This window comes from Capsicum annuum, chromosome 1 (assembly GCF_002878395.1).
Source record: "Capsicum annuum cultivar UCD-10X-F1 chromosome 1, UCD10Xv1.1, whole genome shotgun sequence".
NCBI classification, from domain to species: domain Eukaryota; kingdom Viridiplantae; phylum Streptophyta; class Magnoliopsida; order Solanales; family Solanaceae; genus Capsicum; species Capsicum annuum.
Window position 1 is genome coordinate 154361386 of NC_061111.1, and position 23160 is coordinate 154384545.

Sequence of the window (23160 nt, forward strand, 5' to 3'; positions counted from 1 at the left end):
AGCAGAACGACCAACTCCTACTACCAACCACCTTCACTATTATAATTAATGGTGCAACAATACCATCAACACATCGTCAACTAGCACACATTTTTCAGTCACTACCATCAACACCGCCAACTACTAACATGAATCAACTTCACCATCACAACCATCACCACCACTATCAATTGGCACCATCATAACAGATACCATAACACCAATCATCTCCACCATCACAACTACCACTACCATCGTTGTCAATGTCCACCTACCATTACCACCACCACTACAAATCATCTCCACCGTCACTACAAAACATAAATGATTTTCTTATCAAATAAAGATTTGATTTAATAATAATGAAAACAAATTAGACTTGGGGTGTTCCATATGGAGGAACACATTTTTGTACAAATGTATTTCAATATTTCTATATGCAGTTGCCTTAATATGCATCGTTCTCTTTTATCCCTTTACATTAGTAAGGGATAATTTTCCTTCTATTAGCACATATTCATAGGGTAGCGAGAAGACTTGTGCAAAAGAATCCTATAGCAAATTCCAACTAATTTGAGATCGAAATATAGTTGATTTGCAGGTCGTATACAGCCAAAAAATACAAGCCTTTAATTTGTTTCATATCTATAAAAGTTACTTTTATGATCATCAAGGCAATTAAATCCATCTCTACACGAAGCAGCTTCTATACATGTCAACAGTTATTAACACAACATGTCATTACATCTGCACTTAAAAGACTATATCTATGTGTTTCCACAGGAAAAGCTAATATACACATACATTGTTCGGAAACTACTTTACAGTTTGTTGACAACTAGAGTACTGAAATATTCCTTAACTAGCAACTTACAACCCACCTTAACCTACGAAGTTTCTTTTCCCCAATTTACACAAAAAATGCTCTTTCAATTCAACTTGATTTCTGTCGCCACAGTCTTGCAATTTGCTTGGCTGCAGCACAACGTCTATGTTCTGAACCAATTAAAGGCTATGGCTATCAGCTACTAACTTTTCTGGTTTTAGTATCAGAAATTTCTCAATCTGGTCAACTTTATTCCACATCCCTTTTGTATTTGTAGGTATGCACACAGAGAGCCTTAAGAGTTTAATGTTGGATATGAGTTGACACTATCCTCTGTCAGATTCTAAGGTTATTACATAGGTGGCCAAGTTCAGGCCTCGCATCCATCCATTCACTAAATATCATCTCAGCTGGAGAACTGCTGTAGAGATAGGATCTAAATGTGATCAGGAAAAAATATCGCCTGCAAAAAGAAACAAATAAAACCGTTATTATTAAACAGTTTTAAACCTGTTTTGCAGCAAAGAACCTAAGATGTAATGTTAACAGGCCATTGCTCTGGGAAAAAGGATTCACCTTTCCCTTCCAAGGAAAAGGCTAACTATAAAAAGACCATATAGCATATGAATGAAGTACGGGCTTCTCAAGGACAAAATGTTCACTATAGTGCACTACTCTCAGTCCACATTATGTGTTTTCAATATTTATCTATTTTAGGTTGTCCCCTGCTCCATCAACTTTTTTTTTAGTTTTCAATATTTTGTATACTTGTCTGCTGCACAATCGAAGTTCAGTAATATGCATTTCTGCCGCTCAATAGAAATTCCAGTTTATCTTAATCAAGCGTTCAAAAGAGGACCTCGAAGATGGTGTAAGAGCAGTATGTTTGTTCCTTGAAAACTGAGCATATTCTGTTCTCTGCTTCTACCTTCCATTTTTATCAACAAATTCTTCATTTAAAAAAGAGATGGATGAAAATTAACCTTAAAGCTCTAATGCCCATATCCATGACATATGCTCGACGTTCTTCATCTTCATCTAATTTCCTTTCCAGCTCCTGTGAATATTGAACAATATCTTCTCCCAAATGACCTGCACCGGCACACCTTTGAAAAATTGAAAGAAACTGTCAGAGAAAATATTCAGAAAAGCAGTGGCTTGCAATTCAGTTGATTTAACCCTTCAAGGTCAAACTAGTTAGATCAATTCCTACACCTACACCATATCAAAGTAGAAGCATGACCTGAGTCTACTGATAAGTGGCAAAATTCTGTTTTTCTGTAAGTTTCGAACTTAAAAAGCTGGTCAACAATGATTTCCCCACTTCCTGCTGTACAAAAAAACATATTCTCTCTAATGACTTTATTAATAATGAGAAAATCTCCTGTGCACAGGTAGATACTAAAAAGTATATAATTTACAACACTCCTCTATTTCAATTAGTTTGTCTTACTTTCTATTTTAGCCCATTCAAAAAAAGAATACCTTTTTCTAAACTTGCCAACTCTCTAATTGCAATATTCCACATAGACATGTTTATGACTACCAGATTAAAGGACATTTGGGTACAGTATACACCTTTAGTTAACAGCCATAAGACTGAGAAGTCTTCTTTACTTTCTTAAACTGTGTCCAGTCAAACTGAAACGGAGAGAATATGATTCTTCCCAAACAACACCCAATTTTCGATACAACTAGATTCTGTAACTTCAATGGCGCACCAAGAAGAAATTAGAAATGAGAGACTATTCCTCAAACTCAAGTACTCATTTTCTATCCCATGGAACGCTCCCCTATTTCTTTACTTCCACAGGAGTCAGGACCCAAATGAGTTCTAGTCGAGCAACATTCCTGTCTCTCTGACTGCTTTCTGAATTTTCAGATGGAGAGTACCTCCTTCACTATGTCCAACATTGCCCTTCACAGCCGGGGACATCTCAAATCTCACACCTCAATCGAGTTGCCACCAGACAATATAATAGGAGGTGGTTCACACCTTCCCCTTAACAATTACATATGAAGCACCGACATATGTAATCCGCCTCTTTCTCAAATTTTCACTCGCTGCCAAAAAAAAGGCAAATAGGAGAACTTTTTTGAGTGTTGAGGATTCCATACAAATGAAGGAAAACCTAATTCCTCCCCTCAATAAAAGCTTATGAGAACTAGCTCTTCTCTCTCTTACTTTCTAGGACTTTATTGATACTTTCTATACTCTCCTCAATTTTCTCAATCATCAAGGGCTCCATGATACTTGGTCCTTATTGGAAGCATCAACGGTAAGCCCAGATAGGTACTCAAAAGAGCTTCAACCCTGCCAGAGCACATGATGCATGTGTCACAAAAAACTAAAGTCTCATATGCTTTCTAGAAGTCTTTTAGCCGTATTAGGAAATATAAATAACTTCTAGCACTCCTCATTTTCATTTTTATTTCATATAGTATTGGTCTAAGATAACTTACATGGGAAGCATGGTCAATCCGGTATATATAGCCGACCCCTCCTTGTTTGGGACTGAGTGCAAACAAGAGATGTGATACCCTTACTGCGCATTGCCCCCCGATCGCTGCAAAGAAGCCCTCAAGTACCACGTGCTACAAATCTATCCATCATTCTCCCCAAGAACTTCCATTACCAGGATGAATAGCATGGGAGATAATGAGTCCTCTGCTAGATGCCTCGACCTTCCAAGTAAACCAGATGGGTTACCATTCACTAGGATCAAAATCCGACCTTTCATATGAAAAACATGATCCACTTCCTCCACCTACTCGCCCCATCTTCAACATTATAAAGTACATGAACTCTCTATTCACATGATCATATGCCTCCTTAATGTCTAGTTTGCATGAAATCCTCGTGTCTTCTTTCCGAATTAGCCACTTCAATTACCACCAAAGTTGTGTCTAGGATTTTTCTTCCTTCCACAAATGCATTCTGAGAGATAGACATTGTCTTCTCCAACACCTTTTTGAGTTAAGTAGAAAGCATCTTAGCGATTAACTTGTAGATGCTTCTCACTAGACTATAGGTCTGTAGTCTCTACAGTCTGTTGGCTCCCTCTTTTTTTGATCTGATGACCATTAATAGTGCACTGAGGCTTCTTTCAAATTCCCCCCTCTTGAAATGCAATGTGGTCAAGTCTTGAAACAACCTTGTGGTATGGAAGCAGAGTCTCTTTCACCAGGGGCAGCTCAGGCAGAATGGTCACCCGTGTATTACAAATGGATTCCTTTCAGGTTCCACAATCTTCATTCCCAGTACTTCTGCTGCCTTCTATGTACCAAGTGAACTCACAATTATTATCTCAAGAAGCCCCAAATTCTCAGTGCAAATTATAGAAATTCCTCATGCGAAGAAATCGCTCCTCCTTTAACCGTACTACAACACTATCTGAAGAAAGCCAAGGCAAATCTTTTTGTCTTTATTTTCCAAGGAATAATTTAATCAATAATAGGTAAAGCTCCCATCTACAAGAAGTATACCAAAAAGTAAACAAAGAAATAAATGGTTCTCTACAGAAGACACCCGTCCTTGAATAAGAACCTCATGAGACACCAAGAAAATATTAAAGATAAAGAGGCTATTCTTCAAATGTACAAAATCAAGCTCACTTCCTTCAAGAGCTCTTCTATTTCTCTCTCCATACTACCCACATCAAAGCCAATGAAGAAATAAATCATGCCCTATATCTTTTACTGTGTCATCTAAAAGCCCAACTGAATATAATATCCTTCACCGTACCCGGTATAGTCCAAAATCAAACCATCTCAGAATCTTTGACCAAAGTTGTGACGCTATCTGACAATGCAATAGAAGGCAGTCCACATCCTTTCCTGTATTTTGCACATGAGGCACCAACATAAGTGCCTCTAACCATGCAAAAAAAAATACATCTTTCTCGCGCTTTTGGGGATCCGAACGGACAGGTTTGGGAAGACATGTACATCTTTATAGAGCAGCTTACCACAGTAAGATGACTTTACCGATAAACGAGCACCCTTCCCTAAGCCTTATTACCTAACAACTTGTCACTGCCTCCTCTCTGTGTCTCCCCCTTACCTTGGACTAATTAGTTTTACCCAATTCCCCTAATATATACAGATCTTAATAAGCATTAAGGATATATTTGACTCACTAATTGTCTTCACCCAATAAAGTCAATAAAGTTCAGTGACTAGTTCCCTTTACTGTTGAATAGAGAATCCCCTAACTGAATCTAAATAATCCTTACAAAATTTATGGTATGAGAAGTTTATGGAATCTGTCCTCAACCAATCTCCTGTGTAGTACGTACTTCAGGAAGCTGAACTGCTAAAGGAAGCGAGAAGGAAACCCATGCAATTATGGATTAAGTAGAGGATGTGTACCTTTCTATTACAGCATCAACATGAGTCTTGCTCTCGGGGCCATGCACAAGAACCCTAGTGAGGCTTAATATGTCCCGATAGTCACCCATTCTCCCAGCTTCGTCATCAGAAATTTGAACATCGAAATTCTCTACAGATGAACAAGGAAGACCAGTACTTCCAAATGGTCGCTGAATATCTAATGACAACTTAGCCTCAGCTTCAAGCCTTAAATAAATAATAGCCATTGCATAAGCAATCCCTCCAAATCCTGTGTGTGATACAAAAAGGTAAGCTCCTGCAGAGCTGTTTAGAGAAAAGAAAAAGAACAATTAGTTTAATTTTCCTTCTAATGAGAACATAGAAAAGGAAATTACTGATTAATAACTCAAATAAATTCTTCATCCAACATGGGTAAAAAGTCATTAGTAGAAAGACATTTTTTGCCCTTTGGCAATCAAAATCACACTGCACCTGACACAGAACAGAATTTTTCTCTGGATTCAGAGAGACAACAACAAAAGAAGAAGTATGTTATAACACTACTCTTATCAAAGAATGAACGGTTAAATCTTTTCAAACACCAAATCAAGCCAGACAACTTCAGGAATAGTAGCTTTTGCGCCACTAACTAGTATAAATTGGCAATGACAAGTTAATGATAGTTCTATCAAGATTCCTAAACTCACAACAAACAAGCAACAACATAACCAGCGTAGGGGAAGCGTAGGGGAAGGTAGGATGTACGAAGACCTTACCTCTCCCTATTGCGGGGTAGAGAGGCTGTTTCAGATCAAGATTCCTGAACTCACGATTACAAAAAAAAAGTACAGCGAGGCATATCCTATTATTTCCAATTGGACATTCACAGAGATATATTAGAGTTGCCGAGCCATTACACAAACATGATTTTACTTCTAGATGTAGAGCGATCTGCCAATGTCATCCTTGTTAGAATATGAGTAGAAATAGAAATAGTATACAAAATCCCACTTTGAAAAGGATTATATTGTAGTGTCTATAAACAGGGTGTCAATGTAATTATGTAGACAACAATTCAATAATATTTATTCCCACATGGTATCAGAACCAGAACCAGGCCCACCCAGTTCATTGTTTCCAATGTTGGGCCCCCCCGTCTTATATTGTCCACGCTCCAAATGTCCAGCCCTGGACGTGCGGGGGGTGTTGGAGTCCCACATCGGTGGGTTAAAGGGTCCATGGTCTCCTTATATGGACTTGGACAATCCTCCCCTCATGAGCTAGCTTTTGAGGTTGAGTTAGGCCCAAGATCCATTCTTTACCATGGTGATGGCTGCAGAAGGACTAGGCACTATCCAACTTTCATATACAATCAACGAATTATGCCTCAGTTCAAATATGCCAACTTTTCCCTCACAAAAACGGCTAGTGACATTTAAATGTTCTTTAAATTATGTGCTGCCACTTACTCGTCTTTACAGTATTGGATAGCATCAATATCAGAAGACAGGGCTTCTTTTTCTCTAGTCAACGGTATCCTCCTATAGGTTATGTCATACCCTTCACATTTCAGGCTTGCATATACCTCAGCAGGAGTCTTAACATCATCTACGAATATGTTCTCCCAATATCCAATGATACTAACTTGATTTGAAGTCGGGTTATACTCTTCACGATGCAAAAGCATCCTACCACCAGATTGTCTAATCTCACATTGAATGTCATCTTTTAACCGTGCCTCCAAGTGTTCCACCTGTGGGGAAAATGAACTTAAATAGATATAAAATCATCATATAACCATGTTTGAAGGGGTAATTTGATTAAAGACTGACCAATGGACCAGTGATTCCGACATGCTTCAAGGATTCAACAGGCTTGTTCAATTCTCTAAGAACAAAAGGTGTTCCATTAATATAAACAACAGCCTCTTCTCTCAGATCAGTCAAAATTACTCTTTTAGCAATTTTTTCTTTTGACGTCTGCTTTGCACCAAGGTAAGATAACATTTCCTTTGCACCAGCAATTGTAGGAGTTGCCATGCTATAAATGGGGTATCCATCAACCTAAGTATGAGAAATTCAGTAAGAATTTTAAGCTTTAGCCATGAAAAAAAACTCAAAATTCACAAATTTGAAAAACTGTGCATATTCACTACAAATTTTATGTCCTTAGCCTCTATCTTACACTGTATTCTATTCTTACATTACAAGGTCAAATAAATGCATTGCAGTTGCATGACATTTAAAAATGTTAAAAACTCTACCCTATACAATTAGGTAAAAGTTGAATATTTGGTTGATTTATTCTGTGCCCTGAATTCTGCCTGATTAGAAGGACAGAGTCCACGCCGTGACAATTTGGATTATGGAGATATTTGTTGAGATCTATAATGGTAGCCGAGGGATAAACCAACCCCCTACTGCAATTCGGATTATGGAGATTTTGTTGAGATCAATAATGGTAGCTGAGGGATAAACCAATCCCCTACTGAACCGCTGATTGAATAGGGGTAGAATACTTTGGATTTCTTTGTTTGTCCCATTCTTTATACATTGCTTTGGTAAGGTTTGACAAACAATATTTTTGTACTTCCATTGTTGTTAATAGTATATTCTGTAATCTTCTTAAGCATAGCAATTTTCTGCTTACTTGATCTTGCTGTGCCATTGTTTTCATTTCTGGCTTTACATTTAGATCTCTAATAGTAGCAGAGGGATAAACCAGCCCCATACTGCATTGCTGATTGGGGTACAATACTTTGGACTTCTTTGTTTGACCCGATTTTCTACATAGCTGCCTCCCTTCTTTCAGCTTAGGGTTTACTTACTGTTTATTGCTTTCATTTCCTAACATTCTATGATGCCGGTTGGAAAAAATAACAATCTTCTATAACAAAACCAGGCATAATCATGAATCATCTCCTCTTTTTTTTTTCTTTTTTTGTTTCTTGTGTGTTATTTTGTGGGTATATTCTTCTCTTCAATTTACTGTGTGTAATTGCATTTCATCAGAGTATTCTTACTCAAATTTTTGCATTTGATCCTAATTTAAAGTCTATTTATGTATTGATCTCTCCTAATATAGGCAACAAAAAAATATGCTTAGTTAAACTTCGTAGTAACACATTTACAGATGTAATATAACACTATATATATAACTGCATGCTATTTTATTTTTATTTTTTTAAAATGGAAGAAAATATTTAGCATACACCAAATATACTGTATGCTAAATTTCACTCAAAGTATTATTACTCTATCAAGTTGAAAATAGTTCTTTGCCATATGATGTTTATGTCGCTACTTGGTTTCAAATCTATGTGATGAAAATTGTGTGCATGGTGCATGTTTTTTTTTTTTTTTTTTGTGTGTGTGTGTGTGTTGGGGGGGGATACATGACATAGTTCTATCATAAAGGCCTGTGTTGCAAATGGTACTAATACATCTCTCTTGGAAACCCTAACGCAACTATAACTATCTCCATATTAGGCATGTGAAATCAAAATTAAGCTTCTTCTGATCATCCTGACGATAGTGGAAATTTGACATACCCTGTAAACATGAGGAGCACCATGAATCTGTATGTGACTGGAAGTTCTTTGGCCAGGAAAGAAGTACATCTTGAGAATAGAACCTTTCCCAAGAACAGAACCATTCCGATCTTTCACAATAGCTTCCATAACAGCATCCCCATGTTGCGACTCATGTGGAGCTCTTAGTTCCTCCTGCACAAACAATTATAACCGAATCAAATCGAACTTCAAAAAAATCCAAAACCATGAGAAAGATAGATGACAGAGGCATTACAGGGATGGTAAAAAATCTCCCAGGCCGTAATCTAATTGACCACTTCATTGCTTGAACCTCCGGCCTCTGGTGCAGCCAATCTTTGAATGTCATCCTCGATTCTCCTTGTCCACAAAATCCATCAAATGCTTCGCTACCAAGGTATGCAGCAAAAGCAATCAAACGAAAATATCTTTCCAAGTATTCAGCACCACGATTTAGTGCTACTCTTCTTTCTCTAGGCTCATTATGCTGCTGATTAAACAACTTCCTGTATTGCAAAACCGCTTGGCGTATGTTCTGCAGAGCTGAACATCGATCAATAATAGCATCTAAGGCCTCTCGGCATTCCACCCCATTATCAAACAATCTTGTTATTTTCCAGAGCAACAGGATGTCATTTATCCCAAATGCATCATTCGTATGTGTTTGAGGTCTACTTTTCAGTACTAACGATGCAGGTGGATTGAGTTGGCCTTCACTTTCATCATCACTTGACATACCACCACCTAAATCTGGATTTGATGCATCATGCAATACTCTAATGGGTCTCCCATGATCAATACGCAATTTCAAAAGGCATGCAGTTACAGTTCCAGTAGTAGTCCTCCCTATACCCATCTGTAATCGCAGAAATAAGTAACATCAACATATCTGTTTGGAGCCAAATGTCTTCGAATCGGAAGAAGAAGATAATGTATACTAGGTTACCTGGCAATTAAAGACAAAAGCAGTATCTTTGGAAGCAGAAGCTATGTTAGAAGACAAAACATCAAAGTCAGAACTTTTTGGAGCTTTGCCATCAGTGATAGGAACACGAGCATACTTTATAGGAAAACCATCAGCCTCCAAGCACTTAAAGACCTCCACAGGAGTTTGAACTGCATCAGAGCTCACATGTTCCCAAGCATCGAATATTTGACCGTCATCAGTTTCATGAATAACCATTATAGCTCCGTGATAACGGTCAGCTTCTCGCATAATGTCATCCTTTAATCTAGCTTCCATTTTTTCGACTCTTTCACGATCGATCCCCTATATTCAGATAGTTGTACTTAGCCAGTTTATCATCATGAATTGAAATCACAAGTCGTAGAGGAGTCAAGATCCCACAGCAAATTCACTTAAAAGAAGAAAATATCTGGTAATTTCAGCAAACTTCATAATACAAAAAGCCCTTGCATTAGAAATGAAAATATTGTATAGTGACGAAAACAGAATAAGGCTTTTAAGATAGAGAACACGAACTTTAACAACTTCTGAGTGAAAGATAAAATAGCTACAGAAACACAAGCACAATTCAAAATAGAACTACCTGCATCATTTGAAACCTATCAAAATTAGTTCGAAATGAATTCCAGTTTATGCAATCTGATTGTTCGGTACAAAGGAAGTACCTATTAGATCCGATTGTCTTTGATAACAGCTAAAGGTTCAAAAAGGGGACTTAAAACGATATTTGCACTATGTTCTACTCCCTCCATGTCAATTTAAGTATCTAATTTGACTTGGCACAGAGTTAAATTAAATAAGGGAGACTTTTCAATCTTGTGGTATTAAACTGAACATGTGCACAATGTACCAAAATTCCCTTTGAATCTTGTGGTCTTAAACATGTCAAGTACGATGTTGGAATAAAAGAGTTACTACATATAGAAAGTATTAATGTTTTTTAAACAGACTAATAAAAAACGAAAGTAAGACAAATAGATTGAAACAGGGAGTGTATTGAGATCTCATTGGAATTAATATCAATAAGAATATTTTCTAAAATTAATAACATGTGACACAAGAAATTGCAAGAATTTTTAAAGTACCAAGATAAAAAGCTATAATCAAACAGAAGTTTCATGATCTACTTTTCCTGATTTTGATGTGAAAAGAGAAAGAAAAAGAAGGAAAGAAAGAAGAAGCTGCATTCTTCCAAATAGAGAAAGCCAAAAGGTAGTGGAATGGCTTCTGGCAGCACAATAGAAATCTAAAAATTTGGCACAAAGCTTCAAAAGATGCACCACCAGCAATTTATAAATGGATTCAAGCAAGAGTTTTAGAAACGAGGACCGAGTACCAAGATCCGAGACAAGTATGGATCTGATACAGGTCCATTCAGTTTTTGACTGTTTCTAACATGCCGTTTTTAAAGGATCCATATAATGGTTCCATATCATGTTGCACCCGTTTAAAGGATCCATATAATGATGCCATACAATGTCACACACATTTGGCAATGGTACATCAATGCAAAATGAAGGGTCTATGCATCGTCAGCAGTAACAAGGTCGACAGAAGTTACTTATCAAAAATTTGCATGAAATTGCATTCATACCGTGTATTCAAGCATATTTTTATAGGGCCTTTCAACCTCACGGAGTACAAATGGTTTTCCGTTGATGTAGATAACAGGTTCTTCTCTCATATTGTGCCAGAAAACTGGACGTCCACCTTTGGAGCTACCAATCCTTTGAATAACAGATCGAATACCACTGACAGTTGGATTTGCAACACCATATACAGGAAATCCTGGAATTTCTCTAAAGTTGGGAGCACCTTCTAATATTTCTGGCAAGCCAGGATGTTGACAGCCAGGACAGTGGTCACTCTTAAGAACAGTTTGAGGTCCGAGAACTTCTCCGTTCCTCAAAGCAGCTACTTGCCCCATCTCAGAAGGGCGATTATCAGCACTGTCAACTAATTTAGCACGAGACGGTTCCAGGCTCGCATAACCGAGTGCTCCCATTGGGTCTCTCCTTAGCAATCTGCAGCCAACTCCAGCATATAAGTCTTCCAATATTGCAGGATTCCTTTGGGCTTTTACAGTTTTTTTTTTAAAAGCATCCCTTTGGAGCACATACAAGTGCTTTCAAAGCTCTATAAACACTAGTCCAATGTCAAGAATCATAAACTAGTGTATGTAGTAATAGCTTTTTCAATACAAACCATCATCCACACAAATGAGATGTCATAAGATAGCCTTCATTACATTAGAAAAATTTAAGCAAATCAGAACACCAGCCACACATGGAAAGTAACTAGATCAATGTATCGCATAGTAGAGACGACTGACTTAATAAAATTGAGAGGCTTCTCAAAGTTCAGATTCACAAGTTTGAAGAGATGTTTCTACCTTCTTTCTCCAAACATCAATCCCCGAGCCAAATAACTTAAGGGAACTAATACAGGACAAATTGAAACAAATTTAGTGAGTGCGTAGATTTTCTTGGGAAATATTACAGTAAGTTTTCTCCATAAAATATAGATGCATTAAAATACTTAAATATTTAAGGAGCAAGTAAATTGCATGGCTGCTAGGGTGATCAGCTGCAATTCAACAACTGAACACCAGTTTAGTATATGGAGATTAAGATGTCAATTTCAGTCAAATTATGTTCGCACAGAGGCATCTCTTTAATTTCTCACATAAATATAAGACAAATCAAATTACGCAACCTTATGAAAGTTATTCAGGCCAAACAATAATATACACATGAATCAGTGACAAAATACTGACATGAAAAATGAAGTAAGATAACTACCTGAAAGAGCCAGTTGCAGCAGTATTTATGTGCCAAAAAAGATGAAAGTGTAAAAGCAATGATAAGAATAACTACGACAAAAGTGGCAGCATAAAATCATGTAAGGAAAGCACTTTAAACACAATAGCAGAATATTTTATCCTTACCGGCGGATTATACTATACAACTCTGGTCTTGCTTTCATCCAATCACTAAAGCTACAATGAGCAGAGGACCCTGCAAAAAGTGCATCTCGTTGTGTATGGAGATATACAGCAAAACATATGAGGAAGTAATATCTTTCGAGGTACTCCACAAAAAACGAAAGTGCTGCCTCTTTCTTCATTTCATCAGGTTGGCGCAAAATGCTATTGCGATAGATGGCAATAGCCTCACGTAAGTTCTGCACATAGATCCACATATTAAATTCAAACGGAAACTTTGCATCATAATTTTTTCTTCTCAGATCCACACAAAAAGGAACTGCAAAATTTCAAGCATCCTCAAATGAGATGAAATGAAAGGGATGGCAGAAACATTCTTCATGGATTGTTCTCATCACAAGAAGCAGTCATGCCAACAATAAGACAGCATAGCAGATTGTGTAGAGAAAATAACCAAAGGCAAAACGTAGTAGAAGGGAAACATGTTCTTGCACATAATACACCCCTACCTGCATAGAGGAACATTTGTCTATGACCTTATCCACTTGCCTTTTGCCTTCGACACCGCCCTTTGAAGCACAAATCCAGTCATTATTAAATCAACAAAATGCCAAATCTGCTAAAATTATTGAAATAGAAATTTTTATTTTGATACCTCTAATACCCGAATCAAGCTTCTAATCACAGTATATTCCCCTCTACGTATTGCCTCCTCTGAGTTTGCTAATGTGTCATTCAGATTGGAGAGGCAGTCAGAAACTCTACCAATGGAATTGCTTCTCGGAATCCCTGTTAGATGAAAGCACCTCAATAATGTTTCCAGCAAATATTTAAACATAGATCAAGTCCCGGCAATCTACCTTCACATTTTTTTTTGGGGGGGGTGGATAAAGTAATAAGACTTTATAAACGAAGGGCAAAAAATTGCCAGTATACCAGTATACACAAAAAACTAAAAAACTTTACTAGAAGATATGGCGTTCTACAAACGAAAGTACATCACCTAATCATCTATACATACAAATAAGGAACCTCGTGGGTAAACAAAGAAAACAAGGAGAAGAGGCTATTCTTCAAGTGTACAAGGCCATTCCGTCTTCTAAGGTTCCAACTAAACATCACTTGTTTTCCGGTACCTGGCATCATCCACTGTACCTGACACCACTTCTTCATTCGAGCTTTTACACATAAAATACCGACATATGTAATCTTCCTCTTCCTCAAATTCTCAATCGTCAAGATCATCCCCCTCCCCAAGATAGTCAAATGAAAAAAACACATCTCTCTCGAAACCCTTGAGATCCATACCGATAGATATAGAAAAAGAACACCATCACCAAAAGTTTCTCATAGTAAGAGTAAGCAGAAAATGTGCCACTATTCCCCGGACTCCAACTCCATATATCGTGCATTTCTTGTGTTCGTGGAGAAATTCACTAAAATTTGAAATTCTGCAACTCCCTCGTTTTGCAAGTTTCTCCTCAACACCAAATCACAGTGAACTTTCACTGTGTAACCTTTGTACATGTTGGACTAGCATCTTCTTTTGGATTAAAATCTAGCTTAAGTTTCAAAATGAAATTCTCAAAGCATCATTCCCACACTATTTGTGACACCAAAAAATTACTCTATTTCCATCCCCCTCCTCGAATGATACATTCTCATTAAACTCTGCCCAACCCTTCAATAAATTCATCTATATATAAATTCGATATAAAAGGGTGACCGTCTTACTCTTCCATCCCCCTTCCAAAACCACATGTTTCTCCATGGTCATCTCCCTGCAAAGAGCAAACCCCAAATCTCCATAACCACTTTCCTAATAAATTCCATATCAATACTTTACTATTATAATGATCTCCTGACTTACCAAATCATAGAGTTTCCCTCGGCGTTTTTTCCACAAGATCGACAAGGCTCAACATTACACATGCCTTTTCATCCTCTGCCTGCCATTTTCCTTTTTCTAGACATTTTGCCAAGTAGCAGAATGGGTTGGACAGAAATCTGAACATACAAAGATCTATGATTTTTCATTGTCCAATTAAGCCATACTTCTTCGCTCCATGTTGAATCTTATAGAGTTTCCCTCGGCGAGCGTTTTTTCCACAGGATCGACAAGGCTCAACATTACACATGCCTTTTCATCCTCCGCCTACCATTTCCCTTTTTCGAAACATTTTGCCAAGTAGCAGAATGGGTTGGACAGCAAACAGAACATACAAAGATCTATGATTTCTCATTGTCCAATTAAGCCATTCTACTAAGTGTGAATCAACTACTAGCAGAAATGAGGGACTTAATATTAAATCTAGTTCTTGCATAAAATGTCCTGCTGACATAGGAGCACTCATACTAAAAAAATGGAAAAGCAAATTTCTTTTTTGTTCGATGAGACAATGCCTCACGTGGCCTCTACTACACATCTTTCGTTCGCCCTAGACCCACCCATCAAATGGAACTCTGCCCTTTTGTTGGTTAACTCGATTATGAAGTCTGGAGGATCTGTCATATACCCCACCCCTTACCCATTCAAGGGCCACATGAGCTTTATACCTAAAATCGGTATCTTCTCGCATCAAACCTTCCCTGTATGAGTGTATGAGTGATTTTGCTGCCAAATTGATTGTATTTTGTGGAATAATTACCGGACAAAAATTATCTTTAATTACAAGATATCATGTTCAATGCTGTCACAGTTAAGGAAAGCATGCGACTAGAGCCTGCTTATGTTTTTTTCTTTTTATGAAATCAAATTTTTATATGATGGAAAAAATCTTTGCATGCAATCTGTTAAAAGTCAAGAGAATTAATGCAATTAATTACAAGCTAAAGTAGTCTGGATTCATTCTCTATGTTTACGTTAGTAGTATGGAATATGGTTTCTCATTCAGTCACAACTGTGAATTTCAAAATTCTACTCATTACTAACTCTTCTTGATTCAAGAAGTATATAAGAAGCATATTGTATGTTTTTCTTAACCAGTTCAAGCAAGTTCTATTATGTTATCATCTCTTTTGTATGATATAAAAGTCTCCACATTTTGATAGACATTAAATAGCTTTTACTTACCCACGAGGCTCGCCATCAATCTGGCCAAGGCTCATTCTTCTCAAAATACTCGTCTTTTCATATGATTGCTTCAACAGCACTGAACTTACTCTCAGTGACCCTTCAATGGCTTTGTGTCGCTTTTCTCTGGAGGCATCATCTACACTATTTTGGCATTTTTCGAGTGACTTTTTAAAGTAAAATATACTCCAAAACTTTCTCTTTTTATTTTCTTCATGAGTGGAATTTTAGGTGTTGCATCCCAGTGAAATAAAATGTCCGATAATCATTCCAGAAAGTCTTCTTCTCTTCTTTTTTCCATGGTATCAGAGTTGAGAAATTGAATCTCTGCTATAAACATTTTTTCAAAAGTATTCCCACTTCTAAACATTGAACTTTCTGGAATTTGGAAGAGAAGACTTAAGTAGTGGATATTGTGTCCCACTTCTATAAATTGAAAAAGAATCATTTTCTCTTCTCTCATGCTATCAAAGTAAGGAATTGAATACCTTCTCTGAACAAATGAATTTCAGGTCACTATCCAAAGAGAATAAAAAAGGTCCTTCCAACTAAAAAGGTTTAATAAAACAGAATCTAAGAACAACGAGCAAGGGAGTATTGGAGTATCTGGACATAAAGGAAGAGAAGATGTTCTGACGGAGCATCAACTCCAATTCACATTGTAAATGCTAGATATATTTTAACCAATTCGGTTGGCACATGCTCGTTTTTCTATTGGTAAAAGTATGGGATTCTTTCGTTTATGTCCCTCCAACCTAACTTAATTACCGGTGCTAACCAAAGTATACAAAACCTTTAGAGTGATTATGTATGTATAGTATATGTATATTTATACTTAAATATATAGAACCTATACAGTTGTTGGTTATTTGGTAAACTAGATCACCCAAAACATTGGCTTGTAAGTATCCCTAAAATTATGGTATTAAAGAGCAGCAAACTGCTGCAAAGTATTCACATTGGAAAGCCTCATTACATGTTGTGTAATGAGCTCAAGTCTATAATGGACTCTACATCATTTGCGATTTCCATCTTACACCAAAAAAACAAGAAGGAATGCATCTGCCCTTAATGCTGATAACAGATTCCTTTTTTTCTCTCAATAATTCTTGTATTCCTTCTTTCCAGATGATCCGCCAGATGGAAACAGGCATTTTATTCCAGATCTTTTACTTTTCCTTGCCCAACCCTTTCAAGTACCAACATTTTAGGAGCTCAGTAGTTGTCCTAGGCATTGCCCAGCTAACCCTCATAATATTCAGAATGCCAGACGTGTGTGCTGAAAGTGGTCAAAGTGCAGTGAATGAAAAGATGGCATAATCTCTTCCCCGTAAACTGCCAAGATAGTCCAATAGATTCTGTTAACTCCCCAAATATTTAGTTTATCTCTCTATGTGGGAGCTGATCTATATTTTCTAGCGCTATGTACTTTTGATTTTCTGCATCCACTGGATGCCATTAATGAAATTACTTATTGCATTAGAACGAAAAAAAACTGAAGGCAGGAATATTTCTAAATTGGAAATTGAAGGGAAATGCCAGGTCTGACGTCATAGAAAATAAGAATTACCAGAAGCCCCTATTCGATTAAGGTACACCAATGTTGCAATCACCATTCCTGTGGTTGTCCGCCCACGTCCCATTTGGCAATTAAAAATAATCTGTGTGTTCACATCAGCTTGAGAAACTCTAAGAACCTACGATCAAAAGGAGCCAGAAAAACAAAAGGAATAAGACAAAAACAAATGTTCAAATCAAACATGGAAATGATTTAGAAGAGTGTCTCCATATTAAGACAGAAATATTTATAAAAACAAAAGCACAATTTTAAGAGCTTAAATGTGGTCATAAAAACATGTCTGACATCCATTTTTAGACTACTTGATTAAAAAGCAAAAAAAGTTAAACAACCATATCATGTCAATATGCACAAAAGAAGTCTAACTAATGAGTCACGAGAGTAGCAAGACTATAACAGAAACGTAAAGTCTTAATTTTAAAGGTAAACGAAAACCAGCTAGCTCCCTCCCTCCAATTACACGAAATTTAAGACACTACCTTAAAACGACATACATTCCTCTCAATTTTTTTAAAATGGTAAAATGAAAAACAAGAATTCATAAAATCCCTTCTTGTTTTAGTTTGCAATCTAGAAACCTTGCTCACTAATTTTTTTCTGAATATTCAACCCAAAAGCAATCCTGTCTTGGGCAGATTACCTTAACCACTCTCTCAAGGATATACTAAAGAAATACATCATGGCTTAGCTGTGAGGTTATAGTGGGATTTATTAGGTGGTTTGGCATCCGATGGGTGATGCCAAAAACCGTAAAAGATTACCTTCTGAAAGAGTGGGAGATGAAGGAGAAGATGCAAAGCATGGAATGTCGCTTTTGGTGCACCCATGTAGTCACTCGTTGTAAGAGGATTAGGTGACATTTGTGAGACTCATATAATTTTGTAGTTTCTTTACAGTTTGGTACACCACTTATATATGACCATATATTCCTGGCCCTATTACTAATGAAAATACTTTTACTTGATCAAAAAAAAAAAGATTGTACTAAAGAAGAAATACTTGACTATTTCTTAAGCAAAAGTGAGGTAGATTGGAGTCAACAACAACAGTTGGGACTTAAACTTCAACCAGAACCTTCAAGTAGATGTGGAGTCAACAACAAGAGTTGGGACTTAAACTTCAGCCAGAACCTTCAATGATTAGAAAGTGGAGGAAGCACAGGACTTCTAAATAATATTTATGCTATTAAGATCCTGCAAGAGGGTGACATTCCTCGAATTGTGAGGGAGTTCCTTCAGGTACTTTTACAGTTGGATCACTGCCATGCTATATAGACTGTGAAACTCAAGGACTTTCCCTCATGCAGCTGTACGGGCAAAAAAAGCACCTAGAAAATCGGCATTTTAACAACAGCTTCTGGGCAGTGGAGGAACCAGGAATTTCAAAAAGGAGATACATAAAGTTTGAACATAGGAACTAGCGCAATTCTTAACTATCTTTGCACAAGGAGATCCAAAAGTTAATAAGGATATGTTTGCCTTATTTGCACGGTATTACTTTCCAACAAAGGGGTGGTTGTGGCTCCACCACTACTTCCTGGAGTTCAATCTCATTGGAAAGAAAACTCAAGAGAAGTAAAATATTTGTTTAATTGGTGCTTTATGTTTGAGGGGCTGAAAAGAGGTTTATCACCTAGCACGGGTATGGCCTAGTGGTTCAATGAAGTGGGGTTGAGTACCATGATGTCTTAGGTTCAATTCCCAACATAGACAAACACTAGGTGATTTATTCCCATCTGTTTTAGCCATGGTGGATAGAGTTACCTGGTATTTGTTGCTGGTGGGAGGTGACAGGTATCTCGTAGAATTAATCGAGGTGTGCACAAGCTGACCCAGAAACCATGGTTATCAAAAGAAAAACTGTAATTTTGCTTCGAATTTGTGAGGGAGTTTAGAGTCTAAGTTACTCAGACTCTTCACTTTCGGTGCTGCACCCGTGCTGACACGACATGGATGTGGGTGTGGGATCCGTGCCCAATCTGGTCAGTCGATTTTAGTTACTCTGACCAAAATCAACTGGGAAAGTCTGGATAGATTTAAGAAATTTTGTAATCAAAACAAAAGCTAAGGTGAAATTGAAGAAAATGGAATACTTTGTATATAGAAATTGCTATGTTAATGTGTTAACTTTTATCTCCTTTCAGGATTTTCTTCTTGAACAATATTTTCTCCTCAAATTTTCCACATAATATCACATAATTTATGTTTTATAACTCTATTTTTAGATATTTAAATTATTTTTCGATAAATCCCCACACCCATATCGATCCCTAGATCCATATCCTCGAATCTTTAAATTGAGACCGTGAAGTATCCGTACCCATATCGGAACCCGCACCCGAGTTCGAGCAACTTAATTTAGAATGAAGGAAATCAACTTTGTGATGCCAAACACAGTGTAACATTTTAAATCCTGGAGAACGTAAAGAGGCAAGGTGATAAGTTGCTTGGACTCGGATGAGGGTGTCAGATATGGGTGTAGATCTAGAGGTCGTATCCTTCATGATCCAAATTTTAAGAATCAGGTATATGGATCCAAGTACGAGTGAAATAATTCAAATATCTAAAATCAAAGTTATATGTGTAAATTATGAGACATTTATGTGAAAAACTAACAAAGTATTCTGAAGAGAAAATATTAATCAAGAGGAGAATCCCAAAGGGAAATAAAAGGAAAAGGTCTGACATCGAAATTTTTACATACAAGATATTTCATTTTCCAAAATTTCACTATAGCTTTTGTTTTGATTTCAGAAATCATTATATCAGTCCCAAATTTCTTCACCGATTTTGGTCAAAGTAGCCAAAATAGGCTGACCAAATTCGGTACGGATCTCCTACCCATAGGCCACACCCACATGCACGTCATGTCGACACGGGTGCGGCATCAAAGATATTTCATTTTTCAAAATTTCACTATGGCTTTTGTTTTGATTACAGAAATCATTGTATTAGTCCCAAATTTCTTTGTCGATTTTGATCAAAGTAGCCAAAATAGGCTAACCAGATTCACCCACATGCACGTCATGTCGACGAGAGTGCGGCATTGAAGATATTTCATTTTTCAAAATTTTTCATATAGCTTTTGTTTTTATTCCAGAAATCATTGTATCAATCCCAAATTTCTTCACCGATTTTGGTCAAAGTAGCCAAAATAGGCTGACCAGATTCGGTACGAATCCCCCTACCCATAGGCCACACCCACATGCACGTCATGTAGACACGGGTGCGGCATTGAAGACATTTCATTTTTCAAAATTTCACTATAGCTTTTGTTTTGATTACAGAAATCATTGTATCAAGCCCAAATTTCTTCGCCGATTTTGGTCAAAGTAGCCAAAATAGGCTGACCAGATTCGGTACGGATCCCCTACCCATAGGCCACACCCACATGCACGTCATGTCGACACGGGTGCGGCATCGAAAGTGAAGAGTCCAAGCAACTTGCTAGGGAGTTGCTAGGGAGTACTGAAATTGCAATAAGAGGGCTTTTGAAGGACAGGAAAATTCATTGACGCAAATCAAAGAACATTTTGTTATTCCTAGTATACTCTTAAAGAATACGTCATATTCTCTATTGTCTAGATGATTGTGTGGGATTTCTAGATTCAAATCCTTAGTACAGCCTTAGTTTGAATAGAACTTGTATACGGGGTGCTCTCTTTTGTTAAGACAAATCAACTAATTGCAAAATTAAATTGAGCAAAGAGAGTTGTAACTTTCTCCTAATTTTTTCTTGGTGATAAAGTGCAAATAGCTGATGTTTTTACTTTATACTCCTTCCATCCCAATTTATGCAGCATATTTCGTTTCCTGATTATCAAACAAAGATAGACCATGAATTGGCCATGAAATCTTCAGTTTTTTTAAAATAAAATTTATATATTTGAAAACTATGTAAAAAGTACTATAAGCCAGAATAATTGACTATTCAAAATATTTGAAATATATATGAAAAGTTACATCAAACACAGACATGTTTGAATCTCTGGAAGGGAAATATGCCACATAAATTAGGACGGGGGTACTAGCAATTTTCTAAGCCACACATGAATAAGTTGGAGGATATAAACCATAAATGCTTTTAAAAAGCAACAATAAAGGAAGAATACTTCAATACCATATATGTCCTTTTTTTAATAAATGTAAGATCTGGTATTAATAAGGTGTAAACAATAAGATAATTAGAATTTACACAACCATGTGTTTTTCCACATTAGAAACTAATGATCATTACAAATTGGAACAGGATGTATACTCCAAAAAATATACAAAGTTCAACAATCTTCCACTTTTATCTAAATTAGAGTTTACTTCTTCAAGGTCTCATCTATTTTTCTCATTTAATATTGTCCACATGAGTGCTTAAGGAGTTGCATCACATTCTTTTTATATCCCTTTTTGTACTTCCATCTGCGAAGCAGCGCTCTAACAATTGTTGGCTTAATCCAACAAGTTCCAAACATATATAGGCCATGGAGCAATGATCCGTAAAGATACACATCTTCCCCCGCAATCTTGCACATGAAAAAGTTAAATATCCTAAAAAACAACTTTGGATGAAGAACCTCTCTCCTGAGTTACCAAACCAAAATAAGTTTACAATGACTTGGTAAGATTTTGAGCCTATATGGATCGGCTTATTTTAAGTGCTTTTAAGTCAAACTAGCTTTTAAGCACTTTTATAGCTTTTGGGAAATAAAAAAGTGTTTTTAAGACAAAAAGACAAAAATAAGCCAAAATGCATAAGTTAGAATTCCTAACTTATGCCTTTTAAGCCAAAAGCTATAAGCCCAGCCAAATAGGCTCTTAAGCACTCCTTGTTGATAATAGATATGTTAACTTCAAAAAAAAAAAAAAAACTAAGCACACCTTTGTGTTTAAGCGGCAGATGTCAGGTTTAGGACAGGTCCACCTATAAAGGGTACTAGCTCATTATCAATTCAAATCCAAGATGGATAATCCACAATCTAAATCCTAGTTAGATTCAGAGATACATATAAATACACCACAAAGGGTGCAAAAAAAAAAATAGGTATTCACGCAAAACAGAAAGCTGTAGAGTTCCACCATCATGCAAAAGCACAAGGGATTTAAGCCTTTCTTGTGACGATTCCTCCAGTAATTCAAGTCGCAGTATAAGACATGTACTTTCATCAAGAGAAACTTAATAAGTCTCCTAAACTATGGAGAACATGTCAAATTTTGAGAAGAAAAATGGCTAGGCAACAACACCGTAAAGGATGAGTATCCTGAATTATTCAATATGGCATTGGACAAGGTCTTCTCAATTGCTCAGAGTAGAAGCAATAACATCTGGGACATACATTTCGGAAGACACCAACAAGACTGGGAGTTAGAGGACTTGCTGGAAATTGGAATCACTAGACAAAGTGGAAACATCTGACATAGATAGAAGTATTTCGGACAAAATGAGATGGGCCAGTAAATGCAATTTCTTTGTTAAAGATTGCTATAGACAACTTGGCAACCAAGATTAGGTTATTGACTCATGGTCCTGGAAATTGATTTGGTGGACCAAACTACCTATTAAGATCATATGTTGGTAGTGGTACGAACTGCATACACTTACCCTCCCCATACCCCACTTTGTGGGAATATACAAGGTATGTTGTTGTTTCAATTGGATGGCCCTCAACAATGCCAGCCTTACTCTATATAAATTAAAAAGGAGAGGATTTCAACTGGTCAATAGATGCTGTTTCTGCAATTGTCAGCAGGAAACAGTCAGCCAACTCTTCCTACATTGTTCAGTAGCTTTTGACCTTTGAAACATATTTTTCAGTATTTTTGGATTAATATGGGTGATGCCTCAGAATCTCAGAGAGGCTCAAATGAGATGGAATCTTTGGAAAGTTGATAAGGCCATCAAGAAGACCTGGTTGATGAC

The 23160-nt window shown here is 36.9% G+C and overlaps 1 protein-coding gene across 1 annotated transcript in view; it reads right to left on the reverse strand.

Moving 5' to 3' along the window:
* Positions 1–670: 670 nt before the first annotated feature.
* Positions 671–23160, reverse strand: part of LOC107840136 (paladin) — a 38851-nt gene continuing 16361 nt past the window's right edge. Inside the window, exons 7-19 of the mRNA XM_047398165.1 lie at positions 17242–17368; positions 13254–13387; positions 13108–13167; positions 12602–12837; positions 11249–11678; positions 9634–9957; positions 8944–9543; positions 8688–8861; positions 6970–7200; positions 6607–6890; positions 5177–5461; positions 1789–1911; positions 671–1268 (exon numbers count right to left, since the gene is read on the reverse strand). Of these exons, the coding sequence (XP_047254121.1) occupies positions 1142–1268; positions 1789–1911; positions 5177–5461; positions 6607–6890; positions 6970–7200; positions 8688–8861; positions 8944–9543; positions 9634–9957; positions 11249–11678; positions 12602–12837; positions 13108–13167; positions 13254–13387; positions 17242–17368 (3135 nt within the window). The 3' untranslated portion in view covers positions 671–1141. The remainder of the gene's footprint in view (positions 1269–1788; positions 1912–5176; positions 5462–6606; positions 6891–6969; positions 7201–8687; positions 8862–8943; positions 9544–9633; positions 9958–11248; positions 11679–12601; positions 12838–13107; positions 13168–13253; positions 13388–17241; positions 17369–23160) is intronic.